General features: G+C 40.7%; 1 protein-coding gene across 1 annotated transcript in view; it reads right to left on the bottom strand.

Annotated features, from left to right (window-relative positions):
- Positions 1 to 20,658, bottom strand: part of Pdpr (pyruvate dehydrogenase phosphatase regulatory subunit) — a 44,715-nt gene that overhangs the window by 14,285 nt on the left and 9,772 nt on the right. The window contains exons 4-14 of the mRNA XM_055620782.1: positions 14,075 to 14,156; positions 13,821 to 13,984; positions 12,704 to 12,825; positions 11,872 to 11,989; positions 10,526 to 10,675; positions 9,378 to 9,570; positions 6,311 to 6,435; positions 4,186 to 4,341; positions 3,476 to 3,609; positions 2,455 to 2,603; positions 1,607 to 1,719 (exon numbers count right to left, since the gene is read on the bottom strand). Of these exons, the coding sequence (XP_055476757.1) occupies positions 1,607 to 1,719; positions 2,455 to 2,603; positions 3,476 to 3,609; positions 4,186 to 4,341; positions 6,311 to 6,435; positions 9,378 to 9,570; positions 10,526 to 10,675; positions 11,872 to 11,989; positions 12,704 to 12,825; positions 13,821 to 13,984; positions 14,075 to 14,156 (1,506 nt within the window). The remainder of the gene's footprint in view (positions 1 to 1,606; positions 1,720 to 2,454; positions 2,604 to 3,475; positions 3,610 to 4,185; positions 4,342 to 6,310; positions 6,436 to 9,377; positions 9,571 to 10,525; positions 10,676 to 11,871; positions 11,990 to 12,703; positions 12,826 to 13,820; positions 13,985 to 14,074; positions 14,157 to 20,658) is intronic.

Here is a 20,658-nt window from a genome sequence, read left to right as displayed (position 1 = left end):
CTACTGCGATAAAATACACTGACAAAAGCAACTTAAATAGTTTTAGTTCACAGTTCAAGGTCAGTCTATCATGTCAGACATCAGAAGCTTACAACAGTTGGCTACATGACATCTACAACTGGAAAACAATGACAAAAGCATGCTGCTGCTTAATTCCCTCTCTCCACTTATACAGTATAGGGTTCACACCAGGGAACAGTGCCACCCACAGTGGTGGGTATGATTTCCCACAGGCACATACATTTATTTATCTCCCAGGTGATTCTAGATCTTGTCAAAATGGCACTAAAACTAACCACCACATCCACCTAGGACCTGGCCTAGAGCTTTAAAGTCATTTTTAAAGTTTCCCTTTACTTAGGGACCTGAGGTTCAATGGCAAGTACCTGAGCCCTAGCATATAAACCTCTGCTAACAGACCTGCTGAATGCAGCTGCTGACTGGCTGGTGTGAAGAGCCAAGCTAGTATGGCTCTTCTCCCAAGTTCACAGGAAGGATGTATTTTACAGTTGTCTCTTCAGTGAAATAAGGGCTGTGAGACCAAGACATAGTCAAGAGAAAACTTCCTGGGCCGGCCATATGCCATTACCGTATAGTTCTCTTTCTCTTCCTACATGATGGAAGTAGCCCCAGGGATTGTCTATCCATGCTAGACTCTGCTGCCTATGACAGAACACATAACTGCTCTAGTACAGGCTAGAACACAAACAGTGTTCAATAATACTCTGCAGTTTGCTACACTAGTAGCAACAAGGTAATCATAGTTGCGGCTAATGAGAGTGAAGGCCTAGATAAGATGAACGGGTTGAGTAAGATGAATGCTGGTCGGGTTTCTCCTCCTACCATGTGTGGCTCCTAGGGATGAAACTCAATTAAGTTGGTCAATTCTCTATGTCTAGAGTGTCTTATTTTCCTTTAAAGATTTATTTTCTTAAGAAATATACAGTTTGGTTTTTGGTTTTTTTGAGACACCTGTGGCTGCCCTGGAACTCACTATGTAGCCCAGACTCACAAAGATCCCACTACTTCTGCCTCCTGGGTGTTTGGATTAAAGGCATGCATCACTACATCTAGTGAAGGGATAAAGATTTGCTTATTTTTATTTTATGCTCATGGATGTTTTGCATATATCTGTGTAGGTACTACCCATGGAGGGCAGAAGACAACATTGGAAGTGAGCTGCCATGTGGATGCTACTAAGTGAACCAGGGTGCTTGGAAAAACAGCCAGTGCTCTTAACTAAGCCATCTCTCCCAGCCCCAAAGACTTTTTAATTTTTATTTTATGTATACAGGTATATTGCCTTCATGAATGTATATGCACATACATGCAGGTGCACAGAGAGGCCAAAAGAGGGCATCAGATGCCCTGGAACTGGAATTACAGGCAGTTGTGAGCTGCCCTCTGAGTACTGGGAATGGAAACCTGTTCCTCTACAAGAGCAGAATGTGTTCCTAACTGCTGAACCATCACTCCAGCCCCAGCGGGTCTCTTCAACACTAATTCTGACACTCACTTGTAAAGTCAAATATAAGCAAAGAATATGTAAAGTAGAAGACAATCTGAATGTGCTTCTTTACTTGGCTGACCCCAGAAGGCTGATTACCTGTATATTTCCAGGTGACATCCTCCAGTACCAAGTTGCTGTCTTTCGGCATGTATTTGTTAAGCCAGGCCCAACAGTGGACCTGCTGGTCAGTTGGAGAGATCATGAAGAAACTGAAAATAAGAACACCCCAAATTAATCAAACCCAAAAGGCAGAAAAACAATCAGGAACCAAACATGTAGTTTCAAAGCCCCACTGAGAACTCTTAGAAGCAATCTCTTAACTTTGAGGGAGGCTATTTCATCCTAGATTCTATACCAATAATGGCAAAATTACAGACTTAGTAACATTCTTAAAGAATCTTCTGTTAGGATAACATTTTTAAAAAGACTTATTTATTTATTATATACACAATATTCTGCCCACATGTACCAGATCTCATTGTAGATGGTTGTAAGGCACCATGTGGTTGCTGGGAATTGAACTCAGGACCTCTGGAAGAGCGGCCAGCAGTAGCACTCTTAACCTCTGAGCCATCTCTCCAGGCCCCCAAGATAACTAACTTCTACACCAAGTTTTACATAGTACAACTTCTTCTGCTTTTGTTTTATGTTTTTAGACAGAGTGAGTCTCACTTTATAGTCAAAGCTGGCCAGGAACTTGTGTTGGCCTCAAACTTATGGTAAACCTGCTTCATTATAGGTATGAGCTGCCACAGCCAACCTCAGTTTTTTCTTTGCCTTTGCAGCTTCTTTACAGCTACCTAATGATTTAGACAGGGGTATATGAAATAGTTTCTGGGTCCCTAGGACTGTGGGCTCTAGAGAAGTATTAAAGGCCCTGCTTTCAGAGGCCTGGAAGTATCAGCTTATTAGAAGGAGCAGAAGGGGACAGCAGCTCAACTCACCTGCGTTTGTTCAGGCGTGCAATGCTACAGTCATTTTCATACCCTCCATACTCGTTCAGCATACCAGTATGAACAATGTGGCCTACGGGCACATCCAGGTCATTGGAGAAAAGGTACTGAAGAGTTTCTAATGCCTGATCCCCAGTAGACTGCACGGAAAGGGACAAAGCAAGAAATGGAAACACAGGAGCACCTAGCAGCATAACCATGCAGCACTAAACCTTACTGAAACTCAATGATATAACACCCACATGTCACTATTTGCAGGTTTACCTTCTGTAAGAAGCCACAAGAAAAGCTAACCATCAGTACTTAAGATAAATGGACCTTTCCAAGGAAATTAAATAGGAGCTAAATTTCAGAAAAATATGATTATATAGATAAAACCCTGAAATAGTATAGAATTCTTTCAGAATCAGTTTTGAAGTGGCATGAAAAACAGGCATTTGTGAGCTGGAGAGAATTAGCTGCTCTTACAGAGATCTTGAGTTCAATTCCCAGCATCCTCAGGGCAGCTCATAACTAGAGTCCCATGAGATACGATGCCCTCTTCTGGTGTCCAGATACATAAGCAAAAAAATACTCATACATAAACATGATCTTTGCTGGGCTGGTGGCACTTGCCTTTAATGCTAGCACCCAGGAGGCAGGCAGATCTCTCAGTTGGAGGCTAGCCTGGTCTAGGAAGTGAGTTCCAGGACAGCAAAGGCCACACAGAGAAACTGTCTCAAAAAAACAAAACAAAACACAACAAAAAAACCACAGACATTGGGGGTCTAGAGAGGTAGAGTTCATTGGTTAAGAGCACTGACTGTTCTTTCAAAGAACCTGGGTTAACTCCCAGTACCCACACGGCAGGCCCTGCATGCATATGGCACACAGGCATACACTGAAGCAAAATAACCACACACAAGTAAAATTAAAAACATGAAAAATACATGAAAGGAAGGAGAAAAGACAGACAAGCATTCAATAAGTAGGAAATGTTCCCACCCTGCTGTTTTGGTTCTCAGATACTTACAGTTATTTCAAATTTTGTGAAAGAAGACATGTCAATGACACACACAGCTTCCTTACAGCATTTGACTTCAGACTCCACAATATCAAACCAATCTGGCTTGTAGAAAGTCTTGCTCTGCTCCAATGCAAGAAGGTCTATGAAACAAGAAAAAACAAGATGGAAATAAAAAGACTTTTTGATACTGAGTAGTCCCTCATATATTTTGTTATGGCCAACAAGATTTTATTTTTCATTCTTCCAGGAACACATTCTAGCTATATGCACTTAAAATTTACCACTTTTAAGAAGGGGGTAGGAGGAATTGGTTCAGTAGCTAAAGTGCTAGCTATAGAAGCATGAGGACTTGAGTTTGGTCCCCAACATAGATATATAAAGTTAGGTGTGGCAATCCCTATAACCCCAGCAGTAATGGGCAAGGACAAGAGGATCCTGTGGGCTTGATGGCCAGCCAATTTAGCCAGTCAGTGAACTCCAGATTCAGTGAGAAGATCTGTCTTAAAAAGTGGAGAAGAGAGAAAACACTCAACATCAATCTCTGGTCTATACAAGGGTGCACACATGTATACACACAAACACACACACACACACACACACACACACACACGAAGCCAAGTGTAGTGGCTTATGCCCATAATCCCAGCCCTTGAGATGCTGAAACAAGAGGGCTGATAAGGATTCAAAGCCAACCTGAAATACAGACACATTCTTACCCTTGTTAGGTGGAACGAAGTACTTTGGTCTCTCAAATCCATGTTTCTCCATCCATCTGGCTCCTTGAGCATCCAGCCGGTCATAGAGAGGAGATGTACGTAACTGCCTCCCAGTCTGGAAGTCCCAACGGGGAACTTTCAGATCGTATATCAGAGCTACACAGATAAACAGTCTGTCAGCTGGGCCTGACAACACAAGCTTATAATCCCAGAGACGTAGGTGACCAAAGTAAAAGGACTTCAAATTCAAAGACTACCTGGGATCCCAACTAGACTCCAGCCAAGCCAAGCCTGGGCAACTAACTTGTGGTGGTTTGATTAAAATGGCCTTCATATTAGGTTTATATATTTGAATGCTAGGCTCCCAGCTGCTTTCCAAAGAGCTGCTTTGGGAAGGATTAGGAGGTGTGGCCTTGTTGAAGAAGGTATGTCACTGGGGGTGGGCTTAGAGGTTTCAAAAGCCCACACCAGATCCAGTATCTATCTCTCTTCCTCCAACTTATACATAAAAATCATCTATTGCTCTAGTACCAATCATGCCTGCCTGTTACCATGCTCTCCACCATAATAGTCATGGACTTAACCTCTGAAACTTAAATGGTGTCTATTCACAGCAATAGAAAAGCAACTAGGGCAGCAAATTATTACATCCCTATCTCAAAGCAAAAACTCAAAGACAAAGGCTAGGACTGAGGCACACTTCCCTAGCATACATGAGATTCTGGGTTGAATTCCCACGACCATAAAAAGAGAAGGGTGGGGGGACTGGAGCAATGTCTCAGCACTGGCTGCCCTTCCAGAGGACCTGGGTTCATTTCCCAGAACCCACATGGTGGCTCACAATTGTCCTTAACTCCAGTTCCAGGGGATCTAATGTCCTCTTCTGGCCTCCAAGGGCATCAGGCACGCAAGTGGTGCATAGGCCTAATACTCATACATATAAAATATTTAAATAATTTTTTTCTTTTTTATTTTTGAGACAGGGTTTTTCTGTGTAGCCTTGGCTATCCTGGACTCACTTTGCAGACAAGGCTGGCCGTGAACTCACAGAGACCCACCCGCCTCTGCCTCCCTGAGTGCTGGGATCACAGACGTGCGCTTGTAAAAATTTAAGGCCAGGCAGTGATAGTGCACGCCTTTAATCCTAGAAGAGGCAGGCAGGTCAGCCTGGTCCAAAAGCAAGTTCCAGGAAATCGAGGTCCCCTCTCAAATAAAAACAAAAAAATTTAAGTGTAAAAAAGGCACTTGATTCTTTGCTGTGCTGCAGAGATCATCATGTTTTATGTACTTTTCCTTCACTATGTAACCTCTTCTGAAGAAAGAGGGTTTGTAGCATACCTTCATTTGGTGGTTCTGAAATCTGAAAGGTGACATTATTCACATAACAAAGCTAAAATCCAAATTAATTTCTCTCTTTTTTTCCAAGATTTTATTTTTGGAGCTAGAGAAATGGCTTAGCATAAGAGCACTAACTACTCTCCCAGAGACAGTGAGTTCAATCCCTAGAAACCCTACATAAAGGGAGGAAGAGAAACAAAGTTGTTCTCTGACCCCCACACCTGCTCTGTGATACATGTATCCACACCCACACAACAGACACAAAAATACATATAATAAAATTTTAGAAAAAAAAGGAAAACAATGGTTATTGGTGATAGGGTAGAGAATTTGCCAACTAACATGCAAGAGGCCCTCAAACCTCAGTACCACAAAAAGAAAAAAATAAATAAAAATAAAGGAGAAGCCAAGGAATGGTGGCACACACCTGTACTCCCAGCACTTAGGAGACAGACACAGGAAGATCAGGAGTTCATGGCAACATAGCAAATTAAAGACAGCCTGGATTTTATGAGACTCCATCTCAGAAACAAAACCTACCAATGATTTCACAACCTAGGTGGGAAGCTGAGCGTAGCACTCTTGACCTACTGAAAAGGACGCGTTGCCAGCAACACACATGAAGCTGCAACATGCGATCTGCAAGTCCTGCTCTACTTGCCTGCTCCTAAGCACCAGACGGGGCATGAATCCTTATCCTCAAACCCGAAATTGCCACACACAAGAAAACCAACTCAAATACAGAGCTAAGGAAGACCTTGACTGATAAAAAGAACAGTATACTTACGCATAACTTCCATGACCCGATGGCGCAGAAAGGTGCGGCTGCTCTGGAGGGCTCCAAAGCGCTGCAGGTCGAGTTCCCAGACATTTTCAGATGGATAACCATATACCATCCATTCAGCAAGGAACCTGTTTAGATGGAGACAAAAAGCTACTGGGCCTCAGATGATACACAGAGAACAATTCAAATAATATCATACAAGAAAGAACTAATGGAGTCAAGGGTCTGTGCTGTCACAGAATTTGAGCAATTCTGGGCAATTTTCTTATATTTACTAACATGAACAAACATGGATCCAAGTACAGTTCTTACAGAACCACTATAGAAATTCTTTTCTTGAAACAGGCCCTGGCTGTCCTGGACCTCACTATGTAGACCAAGCTGGCCTCACACCCAGAGAGATCTGCCTGCCTTTGCTTCATAAGTGCTGGGATTACAAGCAAATGCAACCATATCCACTTTTGGGGATTTTTTTTTTTTTTAATTTACATGTATGGGTGTTTAGCGTGCATGTAAAACAGCTGGTACTTGCAGAGGCCAGAAGAGATCCCAGGAACTGCGGGGACTGGAATTACAGGTGGTTGTGAGTTGCCATGTTGGTGCTGGGAATTGAACCCCAAGTCCTTTGGAAGAGCTGGTGTGCTCTTACCTGCTGAGCTATCTCTCCAGCCTCATTATAAAGATTTTAACTCTAATAATAAAAAGTCATTAAGATATGTCATATCTATGAAGAAATGTATGTATTCATTTTTTTTTGATGAACAGTCATCGGGACAGTATTATACAGTCGCCACACCATGTCTTTGCTCCAAATGGTTCTGATAGCTCTTCAAAGCCACTTGGTAAGTCACTCAAAGATACTGAATTCATGAATTTAAATTTTTCCTTTCATTTACTGAGTATGTTTATATATGATTAGAGCTGGCACTTGTGAAGATCAGAGGATAATTTTGTAGAATCAGCTCTCTCCCTTTGCCTTTACATAGATTGCTGAAATTGAATTTAGGTCACCAGGCTTGTGCAAAGAGCTCCTTCATCCATTCAGCCATCTCATGAGCTCCCCAAATTCGGTGAAAAAATACTTTAATTATGATAAAATACAGTTGATCCTTGAAGAGCAGAGTTTTGGATAGAGCAGGTATATTTATTTCTGGATTTTTTTTTTTTTATTGTTGCTTTGTGACAATTAGAAAAAGGCTAACTCATTTATCCTACACATATCAAAAACACAGAGTTAGAGGGCTGGAAAGACAGCTCAGCTAATTAAGAGCTCATACTGCTCTTTTTTTAAGTCCCCAATTCAATTCCCAGGACCCACCCTAAAATTTCACCTCCAACAAGGGGGTTCAACACCTGACCACCACAGACACCTACATTCATGTGCACACACTCATATACACAAGGTTAAAAATAAAAACTTTTTTAAAAGAGGGGCTAGAGAGATGGCTCAGCAGTTAAGAACACTAGCTGCTCTTCCAGAGGAACCAAGTTCAATTCCTAACATCCACATGGCAGCTCACAACTGTCTGTAATCCAGTGCCAAGTGATTTGACACCCTCTCAGACATACATGCAGGCAAAACACCAATGCACATAAAATAAAAATAAATAATTCTTTACATTAAAAAAAAAAAAAAAAAAAAAAGGAGCTGGGCAGTGGTGGCATGCCTCTTTAATCCCAGCACTCAGGAGGCATAAGCAGGTGGATCTCTTGAATTTGAGGTCAGTGTGGTCTACAAAGCGAGTTCCAGGCTACATGGAGAAACCCTGTCTCAAAAAAAAAAAAAAAAAAAAAAAGTATGCCAAAATGTATCATAGGTAAGTCTATTTCATTATTTACTAACAGAATACATAGACAAATATATTTTAGTATATAAAAATTCAAATTAGTTTTCTTGGGAAAGTTGTTTTTGTTTTTAAACAGTTTCTCACTTTTTGTTCTGTTTTTTTCCAGACAGGGTTTCTCTGTGTAACAACCCTGACTGGCCTGGAATTTGCTTTGTAGATCAGGCTGGCCTCAAACTCACAGGGATCTACCTGCCTTTGATTCCTGTGTGCTGTGATTAAAGGCATGTACCGCCATGCCAGGCCCCAGTTTCTCACTCTTAACTCAAACTAAGCAAAAATCACTATGTGGTCCAGACTGGCCTCAAACTCACTGTAGTCCTCCTCCATCAGTCTCCTAAGTGTTAGGATTACAGGCATGGGGCACTATATCCAGATGATCAACTTTTTTTTTAACCTGAGAATAAGATGTCCTATGATGCTGAAAATGACCTGATCTTGATCCTGCCCTTTACTTCCCAAAAGCTGGGACTGTATGCATACAGCAAGGATAACTGATCAACTATTTTAAAGTGTGTGGCTCAGTGGAATTAAGTCTATCTATACTGTTGTGTAACCACTATCACAATCCATTTCCAGAGCTCATTTCATCTTGCAAAACTGAACCACCAGACCTATTTAACAGTAACTCCCCACCTTCTCTTCCAAACCCTGGCAACCACTATTTTTCTTTATGTTTCTAAGACTACTAAGTAAAGTACCACATAAATGGAAGTGTACAGTATTTGTATATTTCTGTGACTGGCTTATTTCTTTTTATTTTTGAAACAGTCTCACCATGTAGCCCTGGCTGGCCTAAAACTCTCTTCATGGGCCAGAGTGGCCTCAAATTCAGAGATCTACCTGCCTCTGCCCTCCCCAGTGAGGATTAAAAGCATGTGACACTATCCCCAGCCAATTTTTGTAAATACCTGTGTTTAAACTAAATCTAATTGCCTTGCTTGATTGCCTCTTTCACTTAGCATAGCTGGTTACTTCTAACCTTACACAATCAAAACACTAACATTTGTTACAAGAGAAGAATTAAAAAAAAAAATTTCCACAGGTTCTGTGGCTAACTAAATGATTGAGTTTCCAAAATATATTATTCAGTAACTCTCAAATATATACTATTATTAACATTGCTCTCTGGTCACAGAACATATTCACAATGGGTAATCTTAATCTGAAAGGGAAGAACCTGCAAGCTGTGGTGTCCACAGGTGACTCTATGTAAAAAGACTTACTTTCCAGCTCCTCCACCCAACGACAGGCCAGCAGAGTTCATCCCTGCCAGGACAAAGTAGCCCTGTACTACAGGAGACTCGCCCATGATGCACTTCATGTCTGGTGTGAAGGTCTCAGGGCAATTCACCAACTTCAAAATCTCCAGAGTCTCCAATACTGGCATCCTACGCAGAAGGGAACTCAACAGGGGCTCTGAGCAATCAAAACAAACCCAAACAGAGTCCTCACCTTTAGGGAATTAAACTTTTTCAAGTTCTTATACTTTTTAACTCTTCCTTTCAAAAAATACTCTACAGGATCTTTTTCTAAGAGTCATTTGGTCAGTTATGAGAAAGAAGAGAACTTGGTAGAATTACAGAACACACCTGCAAAATGCCTGGCAAGGAGCCACAGAACAAAAAGTAACACGAGGCTACAGACAGTAACCTCAAAGGGGTCAAGGTGTGTGGAAAAGAACTTACATACCACCTAACATTTCCATGAAAGACAGCGTTTCCTACATCGAGATGGATGTAAAAACAGGTTTACACCTTGTTCTATACTACCTCTGGCTCCTATCCCATGGGACAGCAGTAACAGAGAGAGACAAGAGTAAACTGGTTAAGGGGTAAAAGGGTTTGGTAACCTATAAGCAGCAGTTTACTTGTTTACAAGCCCATCAAAGATGGAAGAAAATTAGGAGATCTTTTCATAACCTTTCAATTTATAACCATGTAACTACAATAATTTTTAATAAAGACAATTAAAGTTATTTAAAAACGTAATAATTAGAAAAATAATCTACTTCCTCCTGCCTCAGCCTTCCATAAGCTGGGATTACAAGCAGGTATAATCACCAAGCCCAGCTAGTAGTTCAGCTTTGTAGAAACATCTTCGATTTCAGTAAGTCTTTGTAAAAGAAGGTCCCCCTTCTAAAGTTTCAGCGGTGATTTAAGTAAATAAGTCAAGTTCATTAAGACCATAGCCCCCTGAATCTAACCAGCAGCCATAGCCTTAGGTCAAGCAAACGCTCGACTGTTCTTCAGGATTGCTACTGTACTTCCTGAGTTGTCTTAAAGATAAATAAAAAACTACTCATGAAAATGCCTTGAAAAATACAACATTTTAGATAAGTAGAAGGCATTGTTGTTATAATTACTTCACATACCAAAGTGATCCCAATCTTCCCGAAGGTTCTGAATTTCCAACTGGTTCTTGCCTTCAGTGAAAATAGGTTTTGGGTTCTTTTCAAAGCCACCAGACAAGATGCCACCCTGCCAGTTCCTAATGTAAATCCTTCCATCAGCATCCACAATAGCTGAAGAAGAGAAATGACAAGGAAGAAGGAAGTGCGATGAAGAGAAAAACAAGAAGTCAGAGACCAGCCAGATTCCTAGATGGGAAAACATTTACAAATGGCTTTACCAACAGCACAGCATCCACTAGTCTTAAAATACCATTGGAGGTCATGTATAAGGACCTTCCCACTCAAGATTACAGATCAAATTGTCTCTCCAATTATCCCCAAAATTACCAGGAACCTAAAGGCCAACCCTCACAACTAAACTATACTACCACTGTGCCTGGCCAAAGTCTAATCTCCCTTCCTGGAGGTTCAAAGTTCATTCTCTGAAAAGGGATCAAAACCCATCTAAGCTCAGCATGCCAGCCTCTGCCTCCATAAACACAAAAGTGAATTCAAGGCCAGCCAGGACTATACAATGAGATCCTGTCTCAAAAGATAGAATAAAAGAAAATAAACCCCACACAGGCTGGAGAGATGGTGCAGAGGTTAAGAGCACTGGCTATCCTTCCAAAGGTCCTGAGTCCAATTCCCAGCAAACACACGGTGGCTCACAACCATCTATAATGAGATCTGGTGCCCTCTTCTGGCCTGCTGGTTCACATGCAGGCAAAATACTGCATAAATAATAAATAAATCTTTTAAAAAATAAAAATAAAAAAATAAACCCAACCCTCTCCTTTTGGCAGTTTTCAGCCACTGAAGTATGGCCTGCCTATGCACTTGTGCAACGCATGCCACTCAAGTTAAAAATGGAAAAGTTATACTCCAAATTCTCAATGATTTCTATTAGGAATTAAAATTAGCTTGAAAAAAAAAAGGGGGGGCTTAATGGCGTGTTCATTTTGGCCATCTTTTCCTAAGAAGTAATCAAAGAGCCAGGTGCAGTGTCCCAGCACTCAGGGAGGCAGAGGTAGGATGATCTGTGAGTTCAAGGTCATCCTGATCTACAAAGCGAGTCCAGGACAGCCAAGGCTACATACACACAGAGACCCTGCCTCAAAAATTTAAAAAAAAAAAAAAAAAACAAAGGGGGGGGGAATCAAAGAAAGAAAAGTCAGAATTGGATTCGCCCCCTGTAACATGTTCCAGAAAAGAAAAAAGTCCTCTAGTCATAATGTGTCCTTAATGAAAAGTCTTCCTTTCAAAGGACAGAATACTAGCAAGGGGAGAAAATTATTTAAAAAGAAAAGAGAAAGTAAAGTCCTCACTTGGTGTGTTGCTCTGCAGAGGGGTGTCGCAGGGATGAGTCAGAAGGTAGAAGTGTTCACAGGCGTGTAGCGGGATACTAACCGGCTCCTCGTTGGACAGACCCAGCTCATATGCCCACTACAATGGACAGTTTGTAGGTAGGAAGAGGAACAGAAACACAAATGAGCAAGTTCAGCCCACTGAACTAATTTCAAGTGGCTTCTGACTGCTCCTGCTACAGTGTCAGGTACAGGAAGACACATTCAGCCTGCTTTATCTAGTTAAAGAATTTGGATAGCAAGCAACACTGTACTTTTTAAATCATAAAATTATCTTTTCAATGAAAAGAAGATAGAGTTCCCAGTCAAATGAGGCCCTATAAATAAAAATGACTGGTCATCATCTAGAAACCCCAAATGCCACTTATTAAATAAACTTTACCTAACAGAAAGTATTTCCTAGGCCCCTTCAAACTGCAGAGTAGAAAGCAAATGACCAATCTGCTTCAGAAGTTGAAGCAGCTTACATTCTAGAAATTAGATCCATGGTTCCGGTATTTTATTTGAGTTTGTACAATGGATTCATGTTGATGCCTATTCTATTTGGTGGCCTTCTGATTAAGACAGAACTACTTTACTCAGTGTGGAAAAAAAAAAGGCTACAGCAGCTGCCTGTACAGTGTCTGAGGACTAAGTGTAGGTTTCTGGTATAGAATACAATTCTGATTACCCAGTCCAAATAAGCAGTGTAGTACCTGGTGTCTCTTTAACCAATAAAATGATAATCTTATATCTGCACAGCAGAAAGTCCAAGTTAGATAAAGTCAGAAACCAAGTACTGCTGGTAACCTACCTGACCAGCACAGTTGACAAAATATTGGCATTCAATCTGTCCTTTATCTGTCTCCACACCGGTAACTTGACCTTTTTTGATCAATACATGAAGAACACTTGTCCGGTCATAAATCTGAACACCTGTTCCAAAATAAAAGAAAAAGAAAGCAAATTATCAGCCATGCAGTGGTTGTGCATGTCTAATCCCAGCACTCAGGAGGCAAAAGCAAGAGAATTTCTGTGAGTTCTAGGCCAGCCTGGTCTACAGAGCGAGTTCCAGGACAGCCAAGGCTACAACAAGCACACACACACACACACACACACATACACACTGTCTCGGGGGGGAAAAAGGCAAATTATTTGATGTTACAAAATTAAGGTCACTGAAACTCATTCTCCACTCTAAAGAGATACTAAAGAAGCTTGCAGTGTTTTAATTTAAAAACAAAACCTCAGCACGAACAGTGACATACAACTATAATTTTAGCACTTTTGAGTCTGAGATTTGGTTATATGCCAAGTTTCAGGCCAGTCTGTGAAACCCTACTAAAAAAAAAAAAACAACTTGGTGGTGCACACCTGTAATCCGAGCACTCAGGGAGGTAGAGGCAGGTGGATCTCTGTGAGTTTGCAGCCAGCCTGGTCCAGGACAGCCAAGGCTTACACAGAAGCCTGATCTCAAAAACACAAAAACACACTCACCTGTCTGGCATGCCCAAAGTACTGGGTTCAATTCTCAGCACTATATATAACATATAATGAATCATAAAATACATGTAAGTCTTTCTCTGATTCACTCTAGGTCACATTTAAGCTGTAGATTAAACTCCCAAATTTTTCTCTAGCCTTGGCACTTCTCAAATCCAGGGGCAAGGACTCTCGTAAGTCTGACATGCATTAATCAGCACAAGTAGTTCTTTAGAACAAGAAAAAAATTAACGATGAGGAAAATATTCAGCGGATACTATTGGAAAATGCAGTGCCGTGGTCAACACTGGAAAACTGAATCCCATACCTTTCTTTCTCCATACCTAAGCTGGTGTTGGTACCTACTGTGATACTCTCTTCTTCCCAAACCCATGCAAATAATAATTAGAATTAATTAGTTAACTAATTGATACACAAAGACCGCTCACCATTCTGGGAGGCAGCACTTGCCAGGGCAAGAGCCACATCAGCAGAGGACACTATTGCATCATCAGGAACATGCATAGCCCCCACCAGATCATGGACATTGAGGAGAGGGTGAAGTTCAGCCACTTTCTTCGGGGTGATGATCTCAGAAGGGATACCTACAACACTGCCACATAACACAAAAGGACAGTGACATTTATGGGTTCTCTGGAGATCAAGTGTGCAAAGTAAGAGGAGTATATAGTCTCTTACGTACTTTAGCCTTGAGTTGATACGCTTCAGAGAGATCAAGCGGTCCTGAGTTTGGGCCAGAGAGATTGAGCCTGTCCTTGAATAACCTGTAAGAAAAGTCAAGCAAGAGGTCCAGTGGGATCCACCAGATCTGTAAGTTAGACTATTATGCATCACTATCCTTGAGGAAGTACATTTGTCCCTTTTGGGCTTCTAGCAAAATTTACAACACCAGAGACATAACTGCTCTCAGTTCACAGTTTTATGAGAGTCAACTAGCATCCTAACATACATAAAAGCATTCATAATAATAAATGCGACAATAGGTTAAAGTCTTGCTAGGGACTCATCCCTTTCTTTATCCCTTTTAAATAGTTTACCTCTTTCCCTTTTAGTCTTGGTGGGAGTACATTCCTTAGTAAAAGCCATTCATAACATCTGTTACCAGAGAGTCAGTCAGATCCCCACTCCTTCCCCAGTACAGCCAAACAACAAGCTGTTACCTAAACAGAGCCAAGTGGACCTTCTTAGAACATTCAGTCTTGAGCAAGTGAGTGAATGACTGGAAGACTCTCATGTACTGCAGAGGCAGTAATGTCCTGGACATCTCCTTTCTTCCCTAGACCCTGGCTCCCTAGCCTGTCTACATCTGGAAGTTTCCCGGAATTGTTATTAAGTTTTGATTCTTCTTGGGTGGAAAGGTCTTCTGAAACTGAGGCCCAATGCCACCTCCACTTCACCTTTTTTCATACTGATTTTTTCTGTTACAAAAAATTTTTTATAGCCAGACCTGATAGCACATGCCTTTAATCCCAGCACCTGGAAGGCAGAGGTAGATCTCTGTGAGTTCAAGGCCAATAAGGTCTATATAGTAAGTTCAAGACTAGCCCGGGCTATATAGGAAGACCCTGTCTCAGAAAACAAAACAAAACAAAATGTATTAATATATTATGCGATTACATGAGTGGATATACAAACGCCACAGCATGTGTGTGCAGGTTGGAGGACAACTTTCTCAAGGTCAGTCCTCTCCTTCCACTATGAGTTCAGGGATGGCAACAAGTTTTACCTACTCAGCCATTTCACCAGTTTGCATTCTCTCTCCTCCCTCCCCGCTTCCAGGCTTTCCCTGAACTCCTCATCCTCATCCACCTTCACCTCTTAAGTCCTAAATTTACAAGCATGTACCATCATACCTGGCTTATGTAGTGTTAAAGATCAAACCCAGGGCTTCATAAATGAAAGGCAAATACTCTACGATATGAGCTATATCCCTATCCCTGTTTGGTTTTTTAAAAGATTTAATTAATTTATTTATTTATTTTAAAATTATATGTCTGTGTTTATGAAGGTTAACACAATGTTTGCAAAGACCAGAAGTTATAGGATTATCTTATAGGAATAATAATACAAAAGGTAAATTATTGAATTTACATTTCAACTTAGAGCTTTAATTATTTTCCAACAAGGTTATTGTACATTGATAGATATTTAAGGTTTTCACTGGTATAAATCTTGGTATACAGAATTCAAATTTAAGGTTATTTTTTTTATATAGATATATGTTTCTACTCTGCTATGAGGTTATTGGGCCTATAAAACTAATTATAATATAAGATTTACTTCCAGTCTTTTTAAAAGCTGCTATTACAAACTGTTTGGGGTAGTTTAAAAATACAAGTTAATAATTAATTAATCAGACTCAGAGTCATGTCAATCACTAGTCTAGCTTATCACAAAATAAACATCTAGGTAAACAGTAAGTAGCTAAAAACAAGCAACGCTTCCCTGTTCAGATTTACGATAGATAAATGAATAGGTGAATAGATAGATAGATAGATAGATAGATAGATAGATAGATAGACAGACAGACAGACAGACAGACATAGATCGACAGAAATATGATATGCACTACGTAATGATAAATACATGGTCTTCAAAAACCTCAGAGACCTACAGAATATGGCATTTAAAGATGTTTTTATTAATTTAAGGATTTATTGACTAGACACGTCAGTTCCTGAGAGCACCCCATCCATTCGGAAAAAGATGATGAGCATCGTAAGACTTCCAATTTGGAGTCTATTTCAACTGGGCAAAAAGATAATGCCCCTATACTCTCTACAGACAATATGCTTTGCGAAAATGGACAAAACTTGGACATAGGCTGAGCTGACTGCCTAGCTCTGCCATGACAGGGTAAGCAAGTCCTTCTTGCTTCACAAATATGTCCGTCAGATATACTAAGCCAGAAGGCTGAAGATGATGCTCCAACATTATAGAGGTATTGGGTGACTGTCCAGGCAGCAAATTGTCTCTGTCATTTTTATTAGTTTTGGAAGCTGCTTGCCTACACTTCCTGCTTGCTCAGATAATAATGTTATTCCTTCTCGAGTCTCTTGATAGGGTTGAAGACCAAATAGTTGTAGTCTTACAATTAAGCTTAGTCGTTTAGGAATTAAGAAAATGTTTTAAAGTCTAGAGAGATGTTTTTAGGTTGACAGATACAATATAAGATAGAAAATGATTTAGGTACAGAACTTTAAACTCACCAAGATAGGATTGTATTTTCTTCAAGGTTGCCAAATACAAATAAACGTAACTCTTTTATAACAGTTTTATGATTGTTTCATAATTGTTCTTACTATATATTTTTTCTTACTATATATATAATTTATTATAAAAATGGCCTTTTAAAATTAGACAGAAAGGGGGAGATGTTACAGCATGGTCTGGTGCTTTGTATTCAGATGTTAATTGCTTGCCCTCCAACTCCCTAAATTCTGAATGTTTTACAAGCTGACTATGTAACCTTGCGTCCAAATAATCCCTAATTGGTTAAATAAAAATGCCTACACCTGGGAAGGGCAGAAGTAAGATAATTGAAGCTAAGGTTCACAGGCTTAGAAGACAGGAAAGGGGAGAGAGAAGGAAGAGGCAGACCCACCATTGGTTATTGTGGAGAGAAGCACATGACCTGGAGGAGCCTGCTCTGAGCATCAGCATGGCTGGAGAGAAGCAGCCAGATGGAAAGCATGTGCAAGTATTTATGGGACACTGGACAGGAAAAAGCCCAGACAGAAATGATTAGAGCAAATGGCATGGGATATAGGGCTGGGAGGTAAAAGGAGGTTAGTTTCTGCCCAGTTGTAGTGTATAGGCATATTAAAAATCTATCAGGTGGGGTTGGAGAGATGGCTCAGCAGTTAAGAACACTGACTGTTCTTCCAGATGGACCCAGGTTCAATTCCCAGCACCCCATGGTAGCTCACGCCTGTCTGTAACTCCATGATCCAAAACCTTCATGCAGACATACATGCAGATTAAATACCAATGCACATAAAATAAAATTTTTAAAAATATTACCAATGTCTGTGTCTTTATTGATATGGTAGTAGTTAAATAATGACTGCTGTAATAATTCTGTGGATTAATAGTAAACATAAATAGTTACTTTTTTCTACAAGAAGTGGGTGTTGGATTCCCTGGAGTTGGAAATACAGGCAATTGTAAGCTTCCTAATGTAAGTGTTAAGAACTGAACTCAGGTCCTCTGGAAGAACAGTACTTACTTTGTAACCACTGAGCTATCTCCCCAGGCCCCTGTTCTGTTAAGACAAAGCCTAATTCTTTAATCCAGGATGTTCTGGGATTCATAACAATACTCATTCCTGCCTCCCAAATACTGAGGTTATAAGCATGAGTTCCAGCTTCTCTCAGGATTTTAACCGAGTGGTTAATCTGATTTGTCAACCTGACAGAATTTCCTAGAAAACACATGTGTGGACATGTCTGTGAGGTCATTTCCTGGGAGGTTCAACTAAGGACCGAAGACCTATCCTGAATGTGGCAGCACCATCCCACGGGCTAGGGTTCTAGCTGAAATAAAAAGAAGGCAAGTACAACAGCAATATCCATCTGTCTCCTAACTGTGGACACAAGGGGAGGTGACAAGTCACCTCTTGTTCCTACCATGTCTTCCTCACTAAGTGTGTGCCACCATCTGTACCCTCAAACTGTAAGTTAAAATAGATCCTTAAGTTGATTCTGTCAGGCACTTTGTCACTAGCAACAAGTAATATACCCTCCTTCTCAAACACTGAAAAGCCTGGTTCTCCTTCTCCTTAGTGAAGTTACTCTCTAGTTACTGTCATATATTACTCATTTGCTGAATCCCAGTACAAACAGAAAAGAACAGAACTGTCCACATCTCCTCAGGAAAAAACTATGCTAATTAAAGGCCAATTGTAGCAAATGGATCTGTCTTTAGACTAAGAGGGAACAGTTTAAACACCCTAGCCAAAAATGGGCATAATGTAATGCCCATTATTATAGTTTCAGATAGCTGGGGTAAGAGGGTCATTGGAGCCTAGGAGTTCAAGTCCTGCCAGGGCAACATAGTAAGACCCTGGCTCAAAACACAGAAATAAAAACATACCATGGTCAAATGCTCCCTAGGCTAATTCTTTCACCTTACTTTAGTATAACACTCACTTAAAATACTGATGGTCTCTTCCCAGCCTTCAATATTTTATATCCAAGAATATAAATGTTAAAATAATTCAAAAGTGGGGTTGGAGGGATGGCTCAGCAGTTAAGCGTTCTTGATACTCTTGCAGAGGACCCATGATCAGTTCAACAGCTCACATGTTGCCTTACAACTACCTATAACTCCAGTTCCAAGAGATCAAACACCTTTTTTGGCCTCTATGGGCACCAGGCACATACATAATACATAGATACACATACACACATATCCAGCTGTTGCAGGATATTTGATCACACTGTGAACCTCAAGATTGTATTATTTACTGGAAAAACCTGTTTTCAGTTGTGGTGTGACTCAGCCTTAACACATACCTTTAATCCAATAGCTTTCTGCTTAAATATTGTAAACAGGGTTAAATAAAGTCAACCATGAGTCAGAGCAAGCAACCAACTGACAAGAAGTAAACATGAAAAAAAACCAGACAGAGTAAGAGGAAGTCAGACGGACAGATAGGGAGACACTCAGGAAGTAAAAGGGAGGGAGATTTTGTTTGTTTGTTTTGTTTTTTGAGAAGGCACAGGGAAAGAGGTTTCTTTACTCCTTTTGAGCAGAGGAGGAAGGTCAGTTGGGTGTTCTCTGCCTCTCTGAACCAGCAGGCTTTGACCCAAGCTTCTGCCTCCCAAGTCGTTACTAGTAAAAAATGAACGATTGAGATTTTGCTAAAAACAACAGCAAGCAAATAATGTGGTGGTTTGAATGAAAATGGTCCTTATAGGCTCATATATTTCAATGTTTGGTTCCCAGTTGGTAGACTATTTAGGAAAGATTAGGAGGTACAGCCTAGTTGGAGAAGATTTATCACTGGGGTTGGGCTTTGAGGTTTTAAAAAAGTCCACACGAAGGGCTGAAGAAATGGCTCAGCAGCTAATAGCATTGGCTGCTCTTCCAGAGGTCCTGAGTTCCAATTCCCAGCAACCACATGCTGGTTCACAACCATCTATACTGGGATCTGATGCCCTCTTCTGGCATGCAGGTGTACATTCAGATAGAGTATTCATATACACAAAATAAATTAAAAAAAAAAAAAGTTTGCACCAGGCCCAGTCTCTCTCTCTGTTCCTCCATCTTGAAGATCAGATAGAAGTTCTCAGCTACTGTTCCAGTACCATGCCTGCCTGCCTTCAGCCATGCTTCCTACCATGATGATTATGAACTCTAACCCTCTGAACTGTAAACAAGCCCTCAAATCAACACTTTATAAATTGTCTAGGTCATGGTGTGTCCTCAGAGCAATACAACAGTAACTAGAACATGCACATAAAATAAAAATTAATCTCTTATATACATATGACTTTTTTGGTGGGGGTGGAGGTCTCACTATGTAGCTCTGGCTATCCTGGAACTCACTATATAGCCCAGGCTGGCCACAAACTCACAGATATCCACCTGCCTCTACCGTCTAGGCGCTGGGACTAAAGATGCAGCACTATACTCAGCGATATATGATTTTTAAAGCCAAAATTACAGAAAGTTCAACTTAGACTCCCCTTCCTGATTGCAACTGTTACATCCTGTTTCTCACCTCCAAATGTCAGTAGCTTTATTTTCTCTGTATTGCTATTTTGCAAAAATCTGCAGAGTAGCTTTAAATATATTTGTTTGGGGCTGGAGAGATGGCTACAGTTCTGAGCACATACTTCTCTTCCAAAGATCAGACTTCAGTCCCTAGTGCCTACATCAAGTAGCTCACAAGCTGCTATAACTCCTGCTCCAACTTCTCTGGCCCCTATGAGCACCTGCACTCTTTTCTGGCCTCTGAGAGTACATATGTATGTGTGCCTACACACATGCAGACATAGGCACATACATACAAATAAAATAAATCCTAAAAAGAAAAATTACAGTGGGGCATTGGTGCACACCTTTAATCCCAGCACTCAAGAGCAGAGGCAGTCAGATCTCTGTGAGTTTGAGGCCAGCCTGGTCTACAGAGCAAGTTCTAGTTCATCCAAAGCTATTATACAAAAAACCCTGTCTCAAAAAATCAAAAGAAAGAAAGAGAGAGAGAGAGAGAAGGAAGGAAGGAAGGAAGGAAGGAAGGAAGGAAGGAAGGAAGGAAGG

This window comes from Psammomys obesus, unplaced genomic scaffold (assembly GCF_907164565.1).
Source record: "Psammomys obesus unplaced genomic scaffold, mPsaObe1.curated_primary_1811, whole genome shotgun sequence".
NCBI classification, from domain to species: Eukaryota; Metazoa; Chordata; class Mammalia; order Rodentia; family Muridae; genus Psammomys; species Psammomys obesus.
This window is presented reverse-complemented; position numbering and strand designations above follow the sequence as displayed.